This window comes from Protobothrops mucrosquamatus, unplaced genomic scaffold, assembly GCF_001527695.2.
Source record: "Protobothrops mucrosquamatus isolate PMUCROS unplaced genomic scaffold, P.Mucros_1.0 scaffold6157, whole genome shotgun sequence".
Taxonomy (NCBI): Eukaryota; Metazoa; Chordata; class Lepidosauria; order Squamata; family Viperidae; genus Protobothrops; species Protobothrops mucrosquamatus.
In genome coordinates, this window is record NW_015391992.1 from 4,414 (window position 1) to 21,913 (window position 17,500).

The window sequence follows — 17,500 nt, forward strand, 5'->3', positions numbered from 1 at the left end:
CCTTAGGCATGAAAGCCAGCTGGGTGACTTTGGGCCAATCACCAGGAGACGGTGAGTTCTAGTTCTGCCTTAGGAATGAAAGCCGGGTGGGTGACTTTGGGCCAATCACCAGGAGACGGTGAGTTCTAGTCCTGCATTAGGCATGAAAATAAATTGGGTGACTTTGGGCCAATCACCAGGAGACGGTGAGTTCTAGTCCTGAGTTAGGCATGAAAGTCAATTGGGTGACTTTGGGCCAATCACCAGGAGACGGTGAGTTCTAGTCCCGCCTTAGGCACAAAACCAGCTGGGAGACTTTGGGCCAATCACCAGGAGACGGTGAGTTCTAGTTCCGCCTTAGGCATGAAAGCCAGCTGGGTGACTTTGGGCCAATCACCAGTGCTGGGCTTTTGGAAACGGATCACGAGTGAAAAGAATCCGCTTCCTTTTTCAGGAATGCACCAATCCTTGCTGTAACCCCCAGAATTGCACGCTGAAAGCCGGAGCGGAGTGCGCCCACGGGGAATGTTGTCATTCCTGCAAGGTAATAACCTAGACCTAGACTGATCGTGGTTTGATCCCTGCTACCCTCAATCCAAAGAAAATAGCCTGCTTTGGTGGAAAGCTCCTTCTCTTTGGCCTCCTGTAGCTCAAGACAGCCGGGATCCTGTGCCGACAGCCAGCTGGATCGTGCGACCTCCCGGAATATTGCACGGGCGCCTCCCCCTACTGCCCTTCCAATGTCTACTTGTTGGATGGCTCAACGTGTTCTCATGGAGGGGAGTATTGTTACAACGGCATGTGCATGACGCACCACCAGCAGTGCGTCCAGCTGTGGGGACCAGGTAAGCATCCCCTTCCCTCTGGCTCTCTCTCGGCCCGTCGTTTTTACTCGTTTGTTTCTATCCTGCCTTTATTACTTTGACTAATAAATACTTTTACTATTCTATTCTATTCTATTCTATTCTATTCTATTCTATTCTATTCTATTCTATTCTTATTCTTTCCTATATTCTATTCTATTCTATTCTATTCTATTCCATTCCATTCCATTCCATTCCATCCTCATTCTATTCTATTCTATTCTATTCTATTCTATTCCATTCCATTCCATTCCATTCCATTCCATCCTCATTCTATTCTATTCTATTCTATTCTATTCTATTCTATTCTATTCTATTCTATTCTATTCCATTCCATTCCATTCCATTCCATTCCATTCCATTCCATCCTCATTCTATTCTATTCTATTCTATTCTATTCTATTCTATTCTATTCTATTCTATTCTATTCTTATTCTTTCCTATATTCTATTCTATTCTATTCTATTCTATTCTATTCTATTCTATTCTATTCTATTCTATTCTATTCCATTCCATTCCATCCTCATTCTATTCTATTCTATTCTATTCTATTCTATTCTATTCTATTGTTTTCTATTCTCTATTTCTATTTCTATTCCTATTCTATTCTATTCTTATTTCTATTCTAATTCTATTTCTATTTTCCAATATTTTATTCTATTCTATTCTATTCTATTCTATTCTATTCTATTCTATATTCTATTCTATATTCTATTCTATCCCTTATTCTATTCTATTCTATTCTATTCTATTCTATTCTATTCTATTCTATTCTATTCTATATTCTGTTCTATTCTATTCTATTCTATTCTATATTCTATTGTTCTGTTCTATTCTATGTTCTGTTCTGTTCTATTCTCTTCTACTGTATTCTATATTCTGTTCTATTCTATTCTATATTCTATTCTATTCTATTTTATTCTATTCTATTCTATATCCTCTTCTCTTCTCTTCTCTTCTCTTCTCTTCTCTTCTCTTCTCTTCTCTTCTCTTCCAGTGCAGTCCAGTCCAGTCCAGTCCAGTCTTTTTTTCCTGAGTTGATCTTACTTTTAAATGTGCTAGAAAAAAACATTTTCAAGGCTAAATCGGGTCCCCTCTCGCCCCACAGGAGCTTGGCCAGCGCCCGACGCCTGCTTCCAGGATGTCAACAGGGCTGGGGACATGTACGGCAACTGTGGGAAAGACCGACAAGGCAACTATGTGAAATGTGCCATGAGGTGAGCGCCTAGCGCCGCGAAGGCATCCAGATGTTCATTCTGAGGTGCTTAGTCAGATGAAGTTTTCAACAACAGCGTCAACCAAATAGATTCCCAGTTGCTGCTGGCATTCGTCCCAGTTAAAGGACACCCGTGATTGGGATCACTTGGTCTTTTTTTTTTTTACAGTGGATAGAGGGTAGTTCAAATTGGAATTGATTGATACAGGTTGATACCTACGACCACAGCTGAGCCCAACGTTTTTGTCGCTAAGTGAGACGTTTGTTAAAGGAATTTTGCTCCATTTTACAACCTTTCTTGGCGCAGTTGTTTAAGTGAATCATGATAGCAGCCTTCCAGTATCTCAGGGGCTGCCCCAAAGAAGAGGGAGTCAAGCTATTCTCCAAGGCGCCTGAAGGCAGGATGAGAAACAACGGATGGAAACTGATCAAGGAGAGAAGCAACCTGGAACTAAGGAGAAACTTCCTGACAGTGAGAACAATTAACCAGTGGAACAACCTGCCTCCAGAAGCTGTGAATGCTCCAATACTGGAAGTCTTTAAGAAGAGACTGGACAGCCATTTGTCTGGAATGGTATAGGGTTTCCTGCCTGAGCAGGGGGTTGGACTAGATGACCTCCAAGGTCCCTTCCAACTTTATTATTATAAATTGTGGACATGTTCTTTTGAAATATTGTATATTTATCAGTATTCAGTCAAGGGGGACATTTTATGTGTAAGTTTGATATTTTGCTTTACACACATTTCCCTCCTTCCTTCCTTCCTTCCTTCCTTCCTTTCTTTCCAGTTTTTCTTCCTTCCTTCCTTCCTTCCTTCCTTCCTTCCTTCCTTTCTTTTTTCCAGCTTTACTTCTTTCTTTCTCTTTCTTTCTTTTTTCCAGTTTTACTTCTTTCTTTTTTTCTCTTTCTTTCTTTTTCTTTCTTTCTTTCTTTCTTTCTTTCTTTCTTTCTTTCTTTCTTTCTTTCTTTCTTTCTTTCTTTCTTTCTTTCTTTCTTTCCCTTCCTTCCTTCCTTCCTTCCTTCCTTCCTTCCTTCTTTCCTGTTTTATGTCTTTCTTTCTTTCTTTCTTTCTTTCTTTCTTTCTTTCTTTCTTTCTTTCTTTCTTCCTCCCTCCCCCCTCCTTTCCTTCTTTTACATCTTTGGTTTCCCCACTCCCCTTTCTTGTTTTTTTGATTTTATATTTTAACTTTGGAAGTAAATACAAAATTGGTCAACCACAACAGAAGGGCAGACTTCCATTCCGTGCGGGCATAATCAAATCTCTGCCCTGGATAAGAGTAGATGGTCCCTCCCAAGTGTTGTTGGAGAAGGACCCTGACACTTTCCACAGTTTGCGGTTGAACTTCCTGACTTGAGCCCCTGCTCATTTCTGCTTGATCGTTGGCTTTGCCAGGACACCTGGATGAGATCCCTATCAGCCAGGGATCCTGTCTCTTGAATCCTCTAGTTCTCCCCCTGATAGAACTAGAGGATTCTCTTTTTTTTTTCCCCCTTCCAGAGATGCCAAGTGTGGGAAGATCCAGTGTCAAAGCTCAGCTGCCAAGCCCAAGGGGACCAACACCATCTCCATGGACACCACCATCCGGTTTAACGGGCAGGAGATCAAGTGCCGAGGGACCTTAGTCTACGCCACCAAGGATGACGAGGGAGACCTCTCCGACCCGGGGTTGGTGATGACGGGCACCAAGTGTGGAGATGGGTTGGTGAGTCCTCCAGAGAAGGGAAACAGCAGCCAACTTTTCTGCCTTCTGTGTTTCACGATGCAATAATAGGTCATGCAGTGGCCACAAACTCAGCAAAGCAGCTGGACTTTTTTTATGACACAGCAAGCTAGAAAAAGGGAATAATAATAATAATAATAATAATAATAATAATAATAATAATAATAATAATACCACCACCAAGGGTAGTACCTATAGTAATAGGTGCCTTGGCTGCAATCCCAAAACAACTGGAGCACCACTTGGACACCATCATCGGCATTGACAAATTCGCCATTAGTCAATTGCAAAAGGCGGCCTTACTAGGAACGGCTTCCATCCTGCGACGATATCTGTAATACCATCAAACATCCACATCTGCCTATCCCAGGTCCTTGGGAAGGACTCGATAGGTAGGCAAAAATGCCAAATCCAATCTGAACATCTGGATGACTGTGCGATGATCTATAATAATAATAATAATAGTAATAATAATAATAATAATAATAATAATAATAATAATAATAATAATAATAAAGTACCATCAAACATCCACATCTGCCTATCCCAGGTCCTTGGGAAGGATTCTATAGGTAGACAAAAATGCCAAATCCAGTCTGAACATCTGGCTGACTGTGCAATGATTAATAATAATAATAATAATAATAATAATAATAATAATAATAATAATAATAATAATAATAAAGTTGGAAGGGACCTTGGAGGTCATTTAGTCCAACCCCGTGCGCAGGCAGGAAACCCTATACCATTTCGGACAAATGGCTGTCCAGTCTCTTCTTAAAGACTTCCCATGTTGGAGCATTCACTGCTTCTGGAGGCAGGTTGTTAATAATAACAATAATAATGTTGGAAGGGACCTTGGAGGTCATCTAGTCCAACCCCCTGCGCAGGCAGGAAACCTTATACCATTTCAGACGCTGTCCAGTCTTCTTAAAAACTTCCAGTGTTGGAGCATTCACCGCTTCTGGAGGCAGGTGGTTCCACTGGTTAATTGTTCTGATTGTCAGGAAGTTTCTCCTTCATTCCAGGTTGCTTCTCTCCTTGATTAGTTTCCATCCACTGCTTCTCGTCCTGCCTTCAGCTGCTTTGGAGAATAGCTTGACTCCCTCTTCTTTGGGGCAGCCCCTGAGATACTGGAAAGACTGCTATCCTGTCATACCTCGTCCTTCTCTTCATTAAACTAGACATACCCAATTCCAGCCACCGTTCCTTAATTGTCAGGGAGAAAATCTGTTTACGCAGCTCCTAAGTGTCAGTTTTGTTTTTTGATTATGTGACTTGATGGAACATAATGAATCAGACTTCTTTAATCACAACTGACTCTAAAATCATTTCAGAACATCCCTTCTCATTTGCTAATGATGACTTTTTTGGGGGGGGGGATTTCCCTTGCAGGTGTGCAAAGACCAGCGATGTCAAAATGCGTCCTTTTTCGAACAGGATAAATGCATCTCCAAATGTCACAGCCACGGGGTGAGTCGGCAGCGAAAGCTTTGGCTTATTTCTGTTTCTGAATTAAAGATTTTATTGATTTTTCTCTTACATACAGATGTTAGTTGTTCAACCAACCAGCTGTCTGGAATCAACAATGCTAATACATGTTCCACTCCTAATCCTTCATTCTTTCTTCTAGCCAATAGTAGAATAAGTCCCAGGTTTGATAGTCGTCTGTACATTTAGGCAAGGAAAACCAAATGCACAGGTGTAGGATAGGGGGTACCTTGCCCAATAGTAGTAACTGTGAGAGGGATCTCGGAGTCCTAGTGGACGATCCCTTAAATAGGAGCCAGCCGTGTGCTGCAGCTGCCAAAAAAGCCAACACAGTGCTGGGCTGCATTAACAGAGGGATAGGATCAAGATCACGTCAAGTGTTAATACCCCTTTACAAGGCCTTGGTAAGGCCACACTTGGAATACGGCATCCAGTTTTGGTCACCATGATGTAAAAAAGATGCTGAGACTCTGGAAAGAGTACAGAGAAGAGCAACAAAGATGATGAGGGGACTGGAGGCTAAAACATATAAGGAACGGTTGCTGGAATTGGGTATGTCTAATTTAATGAAGAGAAGGACGAGGGGGGACATGATAGCAGTGTTATAATATCTCAGGGGCTGCCCCAAAGAAGAGGGAGTCAAGCTTTCTCCAAAGTGCCTGAAGGCAGGACGAGAAGCAACGGATGGAAACTGATCAAGGAGAGAAGCAACCTAGAACTAAGGAGAAAGTTCCTGACAGTTAGAACAATTAACCAGTGGAACCACCTGCCTCCAGAAGCGGTGAATGCTCCAACACTGGAAGTTTTTAAGAAGAGACTGGACAGCCATTTGTCTGAAATGGTGTAGGGTTCCTGCCTGAGCAGGGGGTTGGACTCGACCTCCATGGTCCCCACTTTTTTTTAAATAATAATAATAATAATAATAATAATAATAATAATAATAATAATAATAATAATAATAATTATTATTATTATTATTATTATTATTATTATCTCCACGCATTCCAATATTATTTCTTCTTCTGGTGGTAGTGCTTCATTTTCCCAATATTGTGCAAAAGTTATTCTTGCCGCTGTAATGACGTGTAAAATCAAATACACGCTTTGTTTGTTAATCTTTTCAGCCATTATACCTAACAAGAAAAGTTCAGGTTTGAAATCAACATGTTCACCTAATATATTTTTTTTCTAACCAGGCTTGTATATATTTCTGAAGTTAGATGCCCACCTTCTCTTTTGGGCGAATTTGGGGGGGGGGCAAAAATGAGACGAGAATTTCATTTAATGCATCACGATTTTCAAACAAGAGGCAGGTGCTCAAATAAACCCTTTTGCACGTGTCTCTAGCAACTCTATAGATGACAAGTAGGTCCTCTGCTTACAACGGCTCGTTTAGTGGCTGTGAGAAGTTACAACGGCACTGGAAAAAGGGACTTAGGACCGTTTTTCACACTTACGACCGTTGAAGCCTCCCCGGGTTCACATGATCAAAATTCAGACCTGGGGCAACTGACCCATATTTATGATGGTCGCAGCGTCCTGGGGACATGTAATAATAATAATAATAATAATAATAATAATAATAATAATAATAATAATAATAATAATAATAATAATAATAATAATAATAATAAAAAGTTGGAAGGGACCTTGGAGGTCATCTAGTCCAACCCCCTGCTCAGGCAGGAAACTATACCATTTCAGACAAATGGCTGTCCAGTCTCTTCTTAAAAACGTCCAGTGTTGGAGCATTCACCGCGATCCACGTGAACAAAATCCAGACGCTCGGCGACTGACTCGTACTTACGACCGTCGCTGTGTCCCGGGGGAGGGTCACGTGATCCCCCTTTCCCGATCTTTCGACAAGCAAAGTCAACGGGGGAAGCTAGATTTCACTTAGCAACCGGGTTACTAATTTAACAACTTAACAACTTAACAACAACAACAACAATAATAATAATAATAATAATAAAGTTGTAAGGGACCTTGGAGGTCATCGAGTCCAACCCCTTGCTCAGGCAGGTAACCCTATACCATTTCGGACAAATGGCTGTCCAGTTTCTTCTTAAAAACTTCCAGTGTTGGAGCATTCACCGCTTCTGGAGGCAGGTTGTTCCACTGGTTAATTGTTCTCACTGTCAGGAAGTTTCTCCTTAGTTCCAGGTTGCTTCTCTCCTTCGTGAGTTTTTTTGTTGACCTTTTGACAAGCAAAGTCAAGACTCACTCCACACGTTCTCTGATTGTCTTAGGTTTGTAACAGCAACCACAACTGTCATTGTGATGCTGGCTGGGCCCCTCCATTCTGCGAGAAGCCAGGGCTGGGAGGCAGTGTCGATAGCGGCCCTGTCCAGCAAGACCGTAAGTCCCCCCCCCACTCTTTCTCCCTTGCTCTCCCCTTTCTCCTCCTCCTCCTCCCTCTTCTCCTCCTCCTCCTCAACCTTCATTTTCTTCTTCTTCCCCTTCTTTCCCTTCTCTCTTTCCCTTTCTCTTTCTTCTCCTCCTCTTCCTCCTCCTCTGCCTTCTCTTCTTCCTCCCCCTCTCCCTCCTCCTCCTCCTGGACGGATGGATGGAAGGAAATAAGGATGGAAGGATGGATGGATAAATGGATGGAAATAAAGATGAAAAGATGGATGGGTTGATGGTTGGAAATAAGGATGGATGGATAATTGGAAGAATGGATGGATGTAAAGGATGGATGGATGGATGGATGGAAATATGGATAGATGGATCAAAAGATGGATGGAAGAAAGGAAGGAAATAAGGATGGATGGAAGGATGGAGGGATAAATGGATGGAAATAAAGATGGAAGGATGGATGGAAATAAGGATGGATGGATGGAAGGGATGAATGGATGGAAATATGGATGGATGGATGGATGGAACGAAGGAAGGAAGGAAGGAAATAAGGATGGAAGGATGGATGGAAATAAGGATGGATGGATAAATGGAAGAATGGATGGATGTAAAGGATGGATGGAAATAGGGATGGCTGGATCGAAGGATGGAAGGGATGGATGGATGGAAGGAAGGAAGGAAGGAAGGAAATAAGGATGGAAGGATGGATGGATAAATGGATGGAAATAAAGATGGAAAGATGGACGGATTGATGGGTGGAAATAAGGATGGGTGGATAAATGGAAGAATGGATGGATGGAAATATGGATGGATGGATCGAAGGATAGATGGGTGGATGGAAAGAAGGAAATAAGGATGGAAGGTTGGATGGATAAATGGATGGAAATAAAGATGGGATGATGGATGGAAATAAGGATGGATGGCTAAATGGAAGAATGGATGGATGTAAAGCATGGATGGATAGAAATATGGATGGATGGATCGAAGGATGGATGGAAGGAAGGAAATAAGGATGGAAGGATGGATGGAAATAAAGATGGAAGGATGGATGGATACATGGAAGAATGGATGGATGTAAGGGATGAATGGATGGAAATATGGATGGATGGATGGATGGATGGAAGGATGTATGTATGTAAGGAATGGATGGATGGATGGAACGAAGGAAGGAAGGAAGGAAATAAGGGGGGAAGAATGGATGGATGGATGGATGGATGGAACGAAGGAAGGAAGGAAATAAGGGTGGAAGGTTGGATGGATGTTAGTCTATGTGGGGCAACTGAAGCCTGCAACTGTGACCTTCTCCTCCTCCATGGACTCTCTCACAGATTATGAAGCCATCTTGATCACTTTGCTGGTGATCTTCTTGCTCTTGGTGCCCTCTCTGCTCCTGGGGCTCTACACCTGCTACAGACGAGAGAGTTCGCTCCTCAACAAGTGGGTCAAGGACTTAAGGAAGAGGCAGAAGACCGGCAGGTGCGCAGATCCCTCACAATGTGTGAATCCTTTTCTTCTCTCTCTTCTCCTAATACTCGCCGCGCACCCCGATTTCTCCTCCTCACCGTTAGTTGCAGATTCACTGCATGGATAACCCTTGCACCCGAACTATTTTTCACGGAAAGGCACCCCTAACTCACTGGTGGCCCTCGTCCACACAACCTGCTTTAACCCAGTTGCAAACAAACCCACTTTCGGTTTCCTTAAGCCATAAATTCAGCCGGTGGCCCCGATTCACCCCGGGGGCTAAGCCGATTCTCATTTCCCCAGGGTGAAATCATGGCTAATCCAGTTGCGTCCTGACAATTAGAACAATTCACCAGTGGAACAACCTGCCTCCAGAAGTGGTGAATGCTCCAATACTGGAAGTTTTTAAGAAGAGACTGGACTGCCATTTGTCCGAAATGGTATAGGGTTTCCTGCCTGAGCAGGGGGTTGGACTAGGTTACCTCCAAGGTCCCTTCCAATTTTATATTATTATTATTATTATTATTATTATTATTATTATTATTATTATTATTATTATTATTATTATTATTATCATCATCATCATCATCATCATCATCATCATCATCATCATCATCATCATCATCATCATCATCATCATCATCTCTTAAAGCGATCTGGTATAGCCCCAGACCAAGGAGAGATGGATGCTGGAAACAACCCAACACTTTTTCATTCAAGGCAGCAAACTTAATTATGTACAACATAATCTCGAGAATTATTTTACCGTTCGGCTGTCATCATCTTCTTGTTATAAAATGAAAAATAATTGATCCCAGTGGAGAAAAGATAATGGAAAAATCATTGGGAGGGATGTCAGCTTTGGTGGGGTGGGGGTGGGGGGAGAAAAAAAAAGGAAGGGTCTTCGATCAACGTTCATTCTGCCCCCCAATTAGGGCCCTAATTGAGCTCACAATTACAGCCGTAACCCCTGAACGGAGAGTCCCCGACTTATATAACCATAATGGAACCTACAATTACAGCCGCAAACTATAATGCTTCTTAAGCCGGTTACTGTGTGGCGTTATATGCCCAATTTTACGGCTTTTTTGCCGCAGTTTTTTAAGCGATACCGTGGTTTGCTATGGAGTTTTTTTGGGGTGGGGTGGGGGCTGGAAACTGGAAAGTGCAAAACAGCCAACAGCTATAATAATAATAATAATAATAATAATAATAATAATAATAATAATAATAATAATAATAATAATAATAATAATAATAATAGTAAAGTTGGAAGGGATTTTGGAGGTCATCTAGTCCAACCCCCTGCTCAGGCAGGAGACCCTATACCATTACAGGCAAATGGCTGTCCAGTCTCTTCTTAAAATCTTCCAGTGTTGGAGCATCCACAACTTCTGGAGGCAAGGAGTTCCGCTGATTAATTGTTATCACCTTTAGGAAGTTTCTCCTTAGTTCCAGGTTGCTTCTCTCCTTGGTCAGTTTCCATCCATTGCTTCTTGTCCTGCCTTTAGGGGCTTTGGAGAATAGCTTGACTGCCTCTTCTTTGGGGCAGCCCCTGAGATACTGGCAAATGGTTGTCCAGTCTAATAATAATAATAATAATAATAATAATAATAATAATAATAATAATAATAATAATAATAATAATAATAATAATAATAATAATAATAATAATAATAATAATAATAATAATAAAAAATTTGGAAGAGACCTGTCCAGTCTCTTCTTAATTGGAACATTCACCGCTTCTGGAGGCAGGTTGTTCCACAGGTTAATTGTCCTAATTGTCAGGAAGTTTCTCCTTAGTTCTAGGTTGCTTCTCTCCTTGCTTAGTTTCCACCCGTTGCTTCTTGTCCTGCCTTCGGGCGCTTTGGAGAATAGCTTGACTCCCTCTTCTTTGGGGCAGCCCCTGAGATATTGGAAGACTGCTATCATGTCCCCCCTCGTCCTTCTCTTCATTAAACTAGACATTCCCAATTCCAGCCACTGTTTGAACCGTTTGCTGAGCGCCCAAAATCTCGTGATATGACCGAGACTTCTGATCTAAGTCTTGGGTAACTTTTGGGAGGTCCGTCGTAACTTCAAACATTCACTAAGCGGCTTGTCGTAAGTTAGGGGGGCTACTTGCAAGCTTGGAAAAGATCCACCTTTAAAGTCATATCAATATATATTCTCATATTTTTCATTCTGCTTGGAGACTGCAGCACTTTTAAGCCTCTCTGCAGGATAGTCACCAGGTGGGGGATGACCTTAACAACCGCAGAGGTTCCTTTAATGACCGAGGCAAGAAATGTCGTAAAACGGGGCAAAACTCATTTAACAAACATCTCACTTAAGAACAGGAATTTTGGGCCTGCCTGTACACTGAGTTTCAATTCAGAATTGCAATGGGCAGATCTGAAAGCGATCTTCGTTTTTTTCCCCAACGCTTAAGGTTTTTTTTAAAAATAAATAAATAATAATAATCAAGTTGGAAGGGACCTTGGAGGTCATCTAGTCCAACCCCCTGCTCAGGCAGGAAATCCTAGACCATTTCAGACAAAGGGCTGTCCAGTCTCTTCTTAAAGACTTCCAGTGTTGGAGCATTCAAAGCTTCTGGAGGCAGGTTGTTAATAATAATAATAATAATAATGTTGCAAGGGACCTTATAGGTCATCTAGTCCAACCCCCTGCTCAGGCAGGAAACCCCTATACCATTTCAGACAAATGGCTGTCCAGTTTCTTCTTAAAGACTTCCGGTGTTGGAGCATTCACCGCTTCTGGTGGCAGGTTGTTCCACTGGTTAATTGTTCTGACTGTCAGGAAGTTTCTCCTTCGTTCTAGGTTGCTTTTTTTAATCTGTTCTTTCTTTCTGTTTTTTTGTGACAGGAACGGAATTGTTCGTCAGAAAACAACGCAAGGACACTCTAATTCCGGCTTCACTTTGCAGGATATTTCCTCCACTAATAAAAAAAAGTCCAGCACTACCAGCCAGGTGAACAAAGTCATCCCGGCTCAAACGTTTTGTGGTCCATTTGAAGGCTGATTATCAAACAGGTAGTCCTCAGCTTACGACCACGAATGAGCGACACGTTGCTAAGCCAGACAGTGGTTTAATTGGACTTTGCTTCATTTTACGACCTTCCTTTCCACACGTGTTAAATCAGGGGTCTTTAAAGTTGGCCCTTTGTTGACTTGTGGGCTTCAACTCCCAGAATTCCTCAGCCAGCCTGAACTCCTGCTTTCAACTATGGTCGTAAGTCGAGGACTACCTGTATAGTTTTGCAGTGCCCTAATATTTTGAGAGAGAGCCAGTTTGGTGCTCTGGTTGAGGCATCAGGCAGGACTAGAACTCAGCGTCTCCTAGTGACTGTCCCAAAGTCAACTAGTTGCCTGTCATGCCTAAGGCGGGACTAGAAGTCACCGCCTCCTGGTGATCGGCCCAAAGTCAATCAGTTGCCTTTCATGCCTAAGGTGGGACTAGAACTCACAGTCTCATGGTGAATGGCTCAAAATCACCCAGCCAGGTTTCATGGCTAACAGGGAACTAGAATTCACCATCTCCTGGTGATTGGCCCAAAGTCAACCAGTTCCCTTTCATGCTTAAGGCGGGACTAGAACTCACCGTCTCCTGGTGAGTGGCTCAAAATCAACCAGTTCCCTTTCATGCCTAAGGCAGGACTAGAACTCACAGTCTCCTGGTGATTGGCCCAAAGTCAACCAGTTCCCTTTCATGCCTAAGGCAGGACTAGAACTCACAGTCTCCTGGTGATTGGCCCAAAGTCAACCAGTTCCCTTTCATGCCTAAGGCAGGACTAGAACTCACAGTCTCCTGGTGATTGGCCCAAAGTCAACCAGTTGACTTTCATGCCTAAGGCGGGACTAGAACTCACCATCTCCTGGTGATTGGCCCAAAATCAACCAGTTGCCTTTCATGCCTAAGGCAGGACTAGAACTCACCGTCTCCTGGTGTGTGGCTCAAAATCACCCAGCCGGGTTTCATGGCTAACGGGGAACTAGAACTCACCGTCTCCTGGTGATCGGCCCAAAGTCACCCAGCCGGCTTTCATGCCTAAGGCGGGACTAGAACTCGCCGTCTCCTGGTTTTTAGCCCAGTGCCTTCACAACTGGCATTTTCCACCTGGGAATCCCCTGATCTCCTCTTTTCTTTTCTCTCCCCCCAGGTAGCAAGAGGCAATTCCTCGCTTAAGCCCAACCCTCCTCAAGGGGGCCCCCACCCCATCAACGTGGTACGACCCTTACGGCCCAGCTGCGGCCCCTCGGCCCCCTTCCAGAGGGACCCCAAACCTTCCCGGCCTCCCCCACCGCCGTTCCAGGGATCGCCCGCCATGCCTCCGAAAGCTGGGTCTGGGGGTCCCGCCAAACTGCCCCCTCCGAAGAAGCCTCTTCCGAGCGCCCCCGTCCGACCCCCTCCGGTGAGTTGCTTGCTCCCATTCCCCTGACGAGTTGGGGTGTGTGTGTGTGTGTGTGTGTGTGTTAGTTCTGGCACCTACAATTTGCTCCTGGCAGGTTTTATATATCCAGATATTTCCCCTGCAGGGCGTGGGGGATTCTGGGAGATGAAGTCCAGCCATCTTAAACGTGGCTGAAGTTGAGAAACGCTGTCTTAGACCCACCTTATTGCTCTTTTGCTTTCTCCTCCGGGCAGGTCAACCCACAGCAGAGACCACCTTACAGACCCCTCCCCAAGACTCTTCTGGCCAAAGACGTGGCCCCAGCTCCGAGTCCAGCCTTGCTGGTCATGGTCCCCCCGACCAACGCCAAGCCAGCAGGCACCAGGGCCTTGAACCATCTCTCCAGACCTCTCAAGTAAGTTGGCCGTGAAAGAGGACAACGCCGTTGGGAACCGAAAGCGGGCCGAGGAACGGAAATCCACGTAAAAGGGCAAAAAGGACTAGAACTCACCGTCTCTGGGTGATTGAGCCAAAGTCACCCAGTCAGCTTTCATGTCTAAGGCAGGACTAGAACTCACAGCCTCCCGGTGATGGGCCCAGAGTCCCCCAGCTAACTTTCATGCCTAAAGTGGGACTAGACCTCACAGCCTCCCAGTGATTGGCCCAAAGTCACCCAGTTAACTTTCATCCCCAAATCAGGACTAGAACTCACCATCTCCTGGTCATTGGCTCAAAGTCACCCAGCTGGCTTTCATGTCTTAGGCAAAACTAGAACTCACCCATCTCCTGGGGATTGGCCCAAAGTCACCCAGCCGGCTTTCATTCCTAAGGTGGGACTTGAACTCACTGTCTCCTGGTGATTGGCCCAAAGTCAACTGGCTGGCTTTCATTCCTAAGGCAGGACTAGAACTCACCCATCTCCTGGTGAACGGCCCAAAGTCACCCAGTCGGTTTTCATTCCTAAGGTGGGACTAGAACTCACCGTCTCCTGGTGATTGGCCCAAAGTCACCCGGTTGGCTTTTATGTCTTAGGCAAAACTAGAACTCACCATCTCCTGGTGATTGGCCCAAAGTCACCCAGCCGGCTTTCATTCCTAAGGTGGGACTAGAACTCACTGTCTCCTGGTGAAGAGGGAAAAAGGGTCCGAACAAAGTTAAGAGTGCTCAAAAGAGTGATAGGGGAGAATTAGATGCAGATGCCGGAGAAACGACCAGGGTGCAGGTTAACCGGCTAGGACCGATGACGCGCTCTAGGAGCCGGGTGCAAACGCTAGCCAACCTTATTTAAGGTGTTTCCGATGACTGGCTTTTAACCCTGACGATGTTGGGAGCTCTCAATGAAAGCTTGGTTTTATTAAAGTATTTTCTTACTTGAATCCTCCTGGTGATCGTCAGTTATATATACTAGCTGTACTATATATATAGCTGTATATATACTATATATATACTAGCTGTATATGTACTGTATATATACTAGCTGTCCCCAGCCACGCGTTGCTGTGGCTCAGTCTGGTAAAAGCGTGTGTTGCTTTTACGTCCAACAGATGGCGCTGTTTTTCCAAAAAGCATGTTTTTACCTGTCACAGGTGTGACATCTATATAATATAGGTATATAAAAACACGCGCGTATTCGAATGCAACATTGTGTCAAAATTTCAAAGCAATCGGTGAAGAACGTTCGGAGATTTAAGATTTTGAACAAATGAACATTTACATTTTTATTTATATATAATATATAATATATATTTTCTGGTTCTTCTGACAAATTTCTTTTGTTGCCTTCCTTCTTTCTTTAGACCCCTCCCAGGCTTCAAAGTCCAGCCCGTTTCCTTCCCCTTCAAGAAGTGACAAGGCGTGGACATCCTCGCCTTCCTCATTTGCACTACTGCGGGTCCAACGCAGGGATATTTTTGTTACCAGAGAACTTTTCAACTTTGGGGGGTATTTTTTGGGGAGGGGAGGATGGAACCACCCCAAAAAATGAAGAAACAGAGAGGAGAGCTGTGGTCATCGGTCCTCTCGTGGGGCTGTCGAGAGTAGGAGAACCTTGAGGCGCGTGGCTTCAACTGCTCCACAGAAGCTTTGTGAGCGTGAAGATATCCTGACCTACCTCCTTGTTTTGCACAACTTGACGGGACGTCCTCTCCTGGATGGTCGCTTCAGTTGGGTAGACCTGCTCCCCGAGTTGGCGTCACCGGTTTACAGGTTGATACACCAGCTTTCCAGATGTACGATGGAGCAGAGCCTGAGATGAAACCAGCTTACCCGTTGGGACATCCTTCCAGGACGTCGGGCTAGGCTCCCAACCTCTATTTGGAACATGAGTCAAATCTAGATGGTCTGGAAGAGACCAGCTTGGGAAAGATGGTGTAAAGTCCAAGGGGTTAATGACCTTTGCTTGAGTCCTTGTTGACACCACCACGAGAAGAAGGCTGTCTCAGCAGACCCATGATTCCAGAAAACGGGAAGGGCCTTGGGAAAGGTCTTGATTGCCTGGAAGGGTGCAGATGTTCCTTGGGCGACCTCTTGGTTCCTTGAAGGTGGGAGGCCCAAGGTCTCGTTGGGTACAGGAAACATGGTGTCTTTCAACTCTCCTCCCTCCAGTTATGATGGTTGGGCATTTCTACCCCACACATCCATAGGGACAAAGTTCAGGATGGTGCTCTGCAGAGCATCAACACAAAACCCCACAACAGTCAACCCTACTGGAGTCCACGTGGTTGGCAGTGCATTAAAAGTGAGATCAGAGGGAGGAAGTCCCACGTTTTCCTGGGGGGGGGGAAGTGCCCCCTTCCAAGAAAATCTGAACTTGGAGGTCCCATTTTTGCTTTGAGGGGTGAAGGACAGCAGAACAGTAGCACAGGGGAGACAACTTTCCCAAACCAGTGAAGGCCTTGTTGACCAACAATGGGAGAGTTGACTATGAGATTATCACAGATGGTGGACCGAGTCTTGAAGTCCACCCAGCATCCTGTTCCTGTCCATCCTCTCCCGCTCCGTCCCACCACCCAGGGCCAAGAACATCACAGATGGTGGACCGAGTCTTGAAGTCCACCCAGCATCCTGTTCCTATCTATCTCTCCCACTCCGTCCCACCACCCAGGGCCAAGAACATCACAGATGGTGGGCCAAGTCTTGGAAGTCCTCAGCATCCCATTCCTGTCCATCCTCTCCCACTCCGTCCCACCACCCAGGGCCAAGAACATCACAGATGGTGGACCGAGTCTTGAAGTCCATCCAGCGTCCCGTTCCTGTCCATCCTCTCCCACTCCATCCCACCACCCATGGTGGAGATGTTGCCACGTTCTACGTGTCCACCTTGGTGGGACGCTTTCTGAAATGGTGGTTGGTTGGGTAGGGGTCGACCACATGGGAGAAGAAAGCCAGGAAGGGCTGGACAATGGTTAGAGATGAAGGTCAACTGATGATGGTCATCTCCCACCCTGATCTTCTGCTGGGCCTACAGGAAACACCAGATTGGGATTGAAATGATTTAGAGAGTCTGGCGTTCACACCCTTGATTAGAAAAGCCAACATCATCTCTGATTTCAGATGGGAAAGAGGGAGAAACTCTTCACAGGGAGTCCTCGACTTACAACCACAATTGAGCCCAACATTTCTGCTGCTAAGCGACAAAGTTGTTAAGTGAGTTTAGCCCCATTTGGTGGCCTGTCTCGCCCAAATTGTTAAACCCACCCCTGCAGTTGTTAAGTTAGTCACACGTTAAGTCGTGTGAACCTGTCTTCCCCCGTCGACTTTGTGTGTTGGACCGTCGCAAAAGGGGATCACGTGACACACCGTCCCCCGGGACATGGCGACCGTCATAAACACGAGCCCGTTGCCAAGCGTCCGAATTTTGACCCTGTGACCGACAGTCGTTAAGTGTGAAAAAGGGTCCCAAGTCCCTTTTTCCGGGGCCGTTGTAATTCCGAACGGTCGCTAAACGAACCAAGGACTGCCTACCTTCACGCATGCTCCGTACCTCGGCCTTCCTTGTGGATCCGTGTCTCGGGAAGAA

At 44.8% G+C, this 17,500-nt stretch overlaps 1 protein-coding gene across 1 annotated transcript in view; it reads left to right on the plus strand.

Moving 5' to 3' along the window:
- Nucleotides 1–17,500, plus strand: part of LOC107300111 (disintegrin and metalloproteinase domain-containing protein 19-like) — a gene marked incomplete at both ends in the record, with an annotated part of 20,918 nt that overhangs the window by 3,249 nt on the left and 169 nt on the right. Inside the window, 10 exons of the mRNA XM_015829453.1 lie at nucleotides 434–523; nucleotides 629–824; nucleotides 1,951–2,059; nucleotides 3,556–3,760; nucleotides 5,174–5,251; nucleotides 7,519–7,627; nucleotides 8,953–9,100; nucleotides 11,957–12,062; nucleotides 13,252–13,503; nucleotides 13,737–13,897. Coding sequence (XP_015684939.1) covers nucleotides 434–523; nucleotides 629–824; nucleotides 1,951–2,059; nucleotides 3,556–3,760; nucleotides 5,174–5,251; nucleotides 7,519–7,627; nucleotides 8,953–9,100; nucleotides 11,957–12,062; nucleotides 13,252–13,503; nucleotides 13,737–13,897 — 1,454 coding nt within the window. The remainder of the gene's footprint in view (nucleotides 1–433; nucleotides 524–628; nucleotides 825–1,950; nucleotides 2,060–3,555; nucleotides 3,761–5,173; nucleotides 5,252–7,518; nucleotides 7,628–8,952; nucleotides 9,101–11,956; nucleotides 12,063–13,251; nucleotides 13,504–13,736; nucleotides 13,898–17,500) is intronic.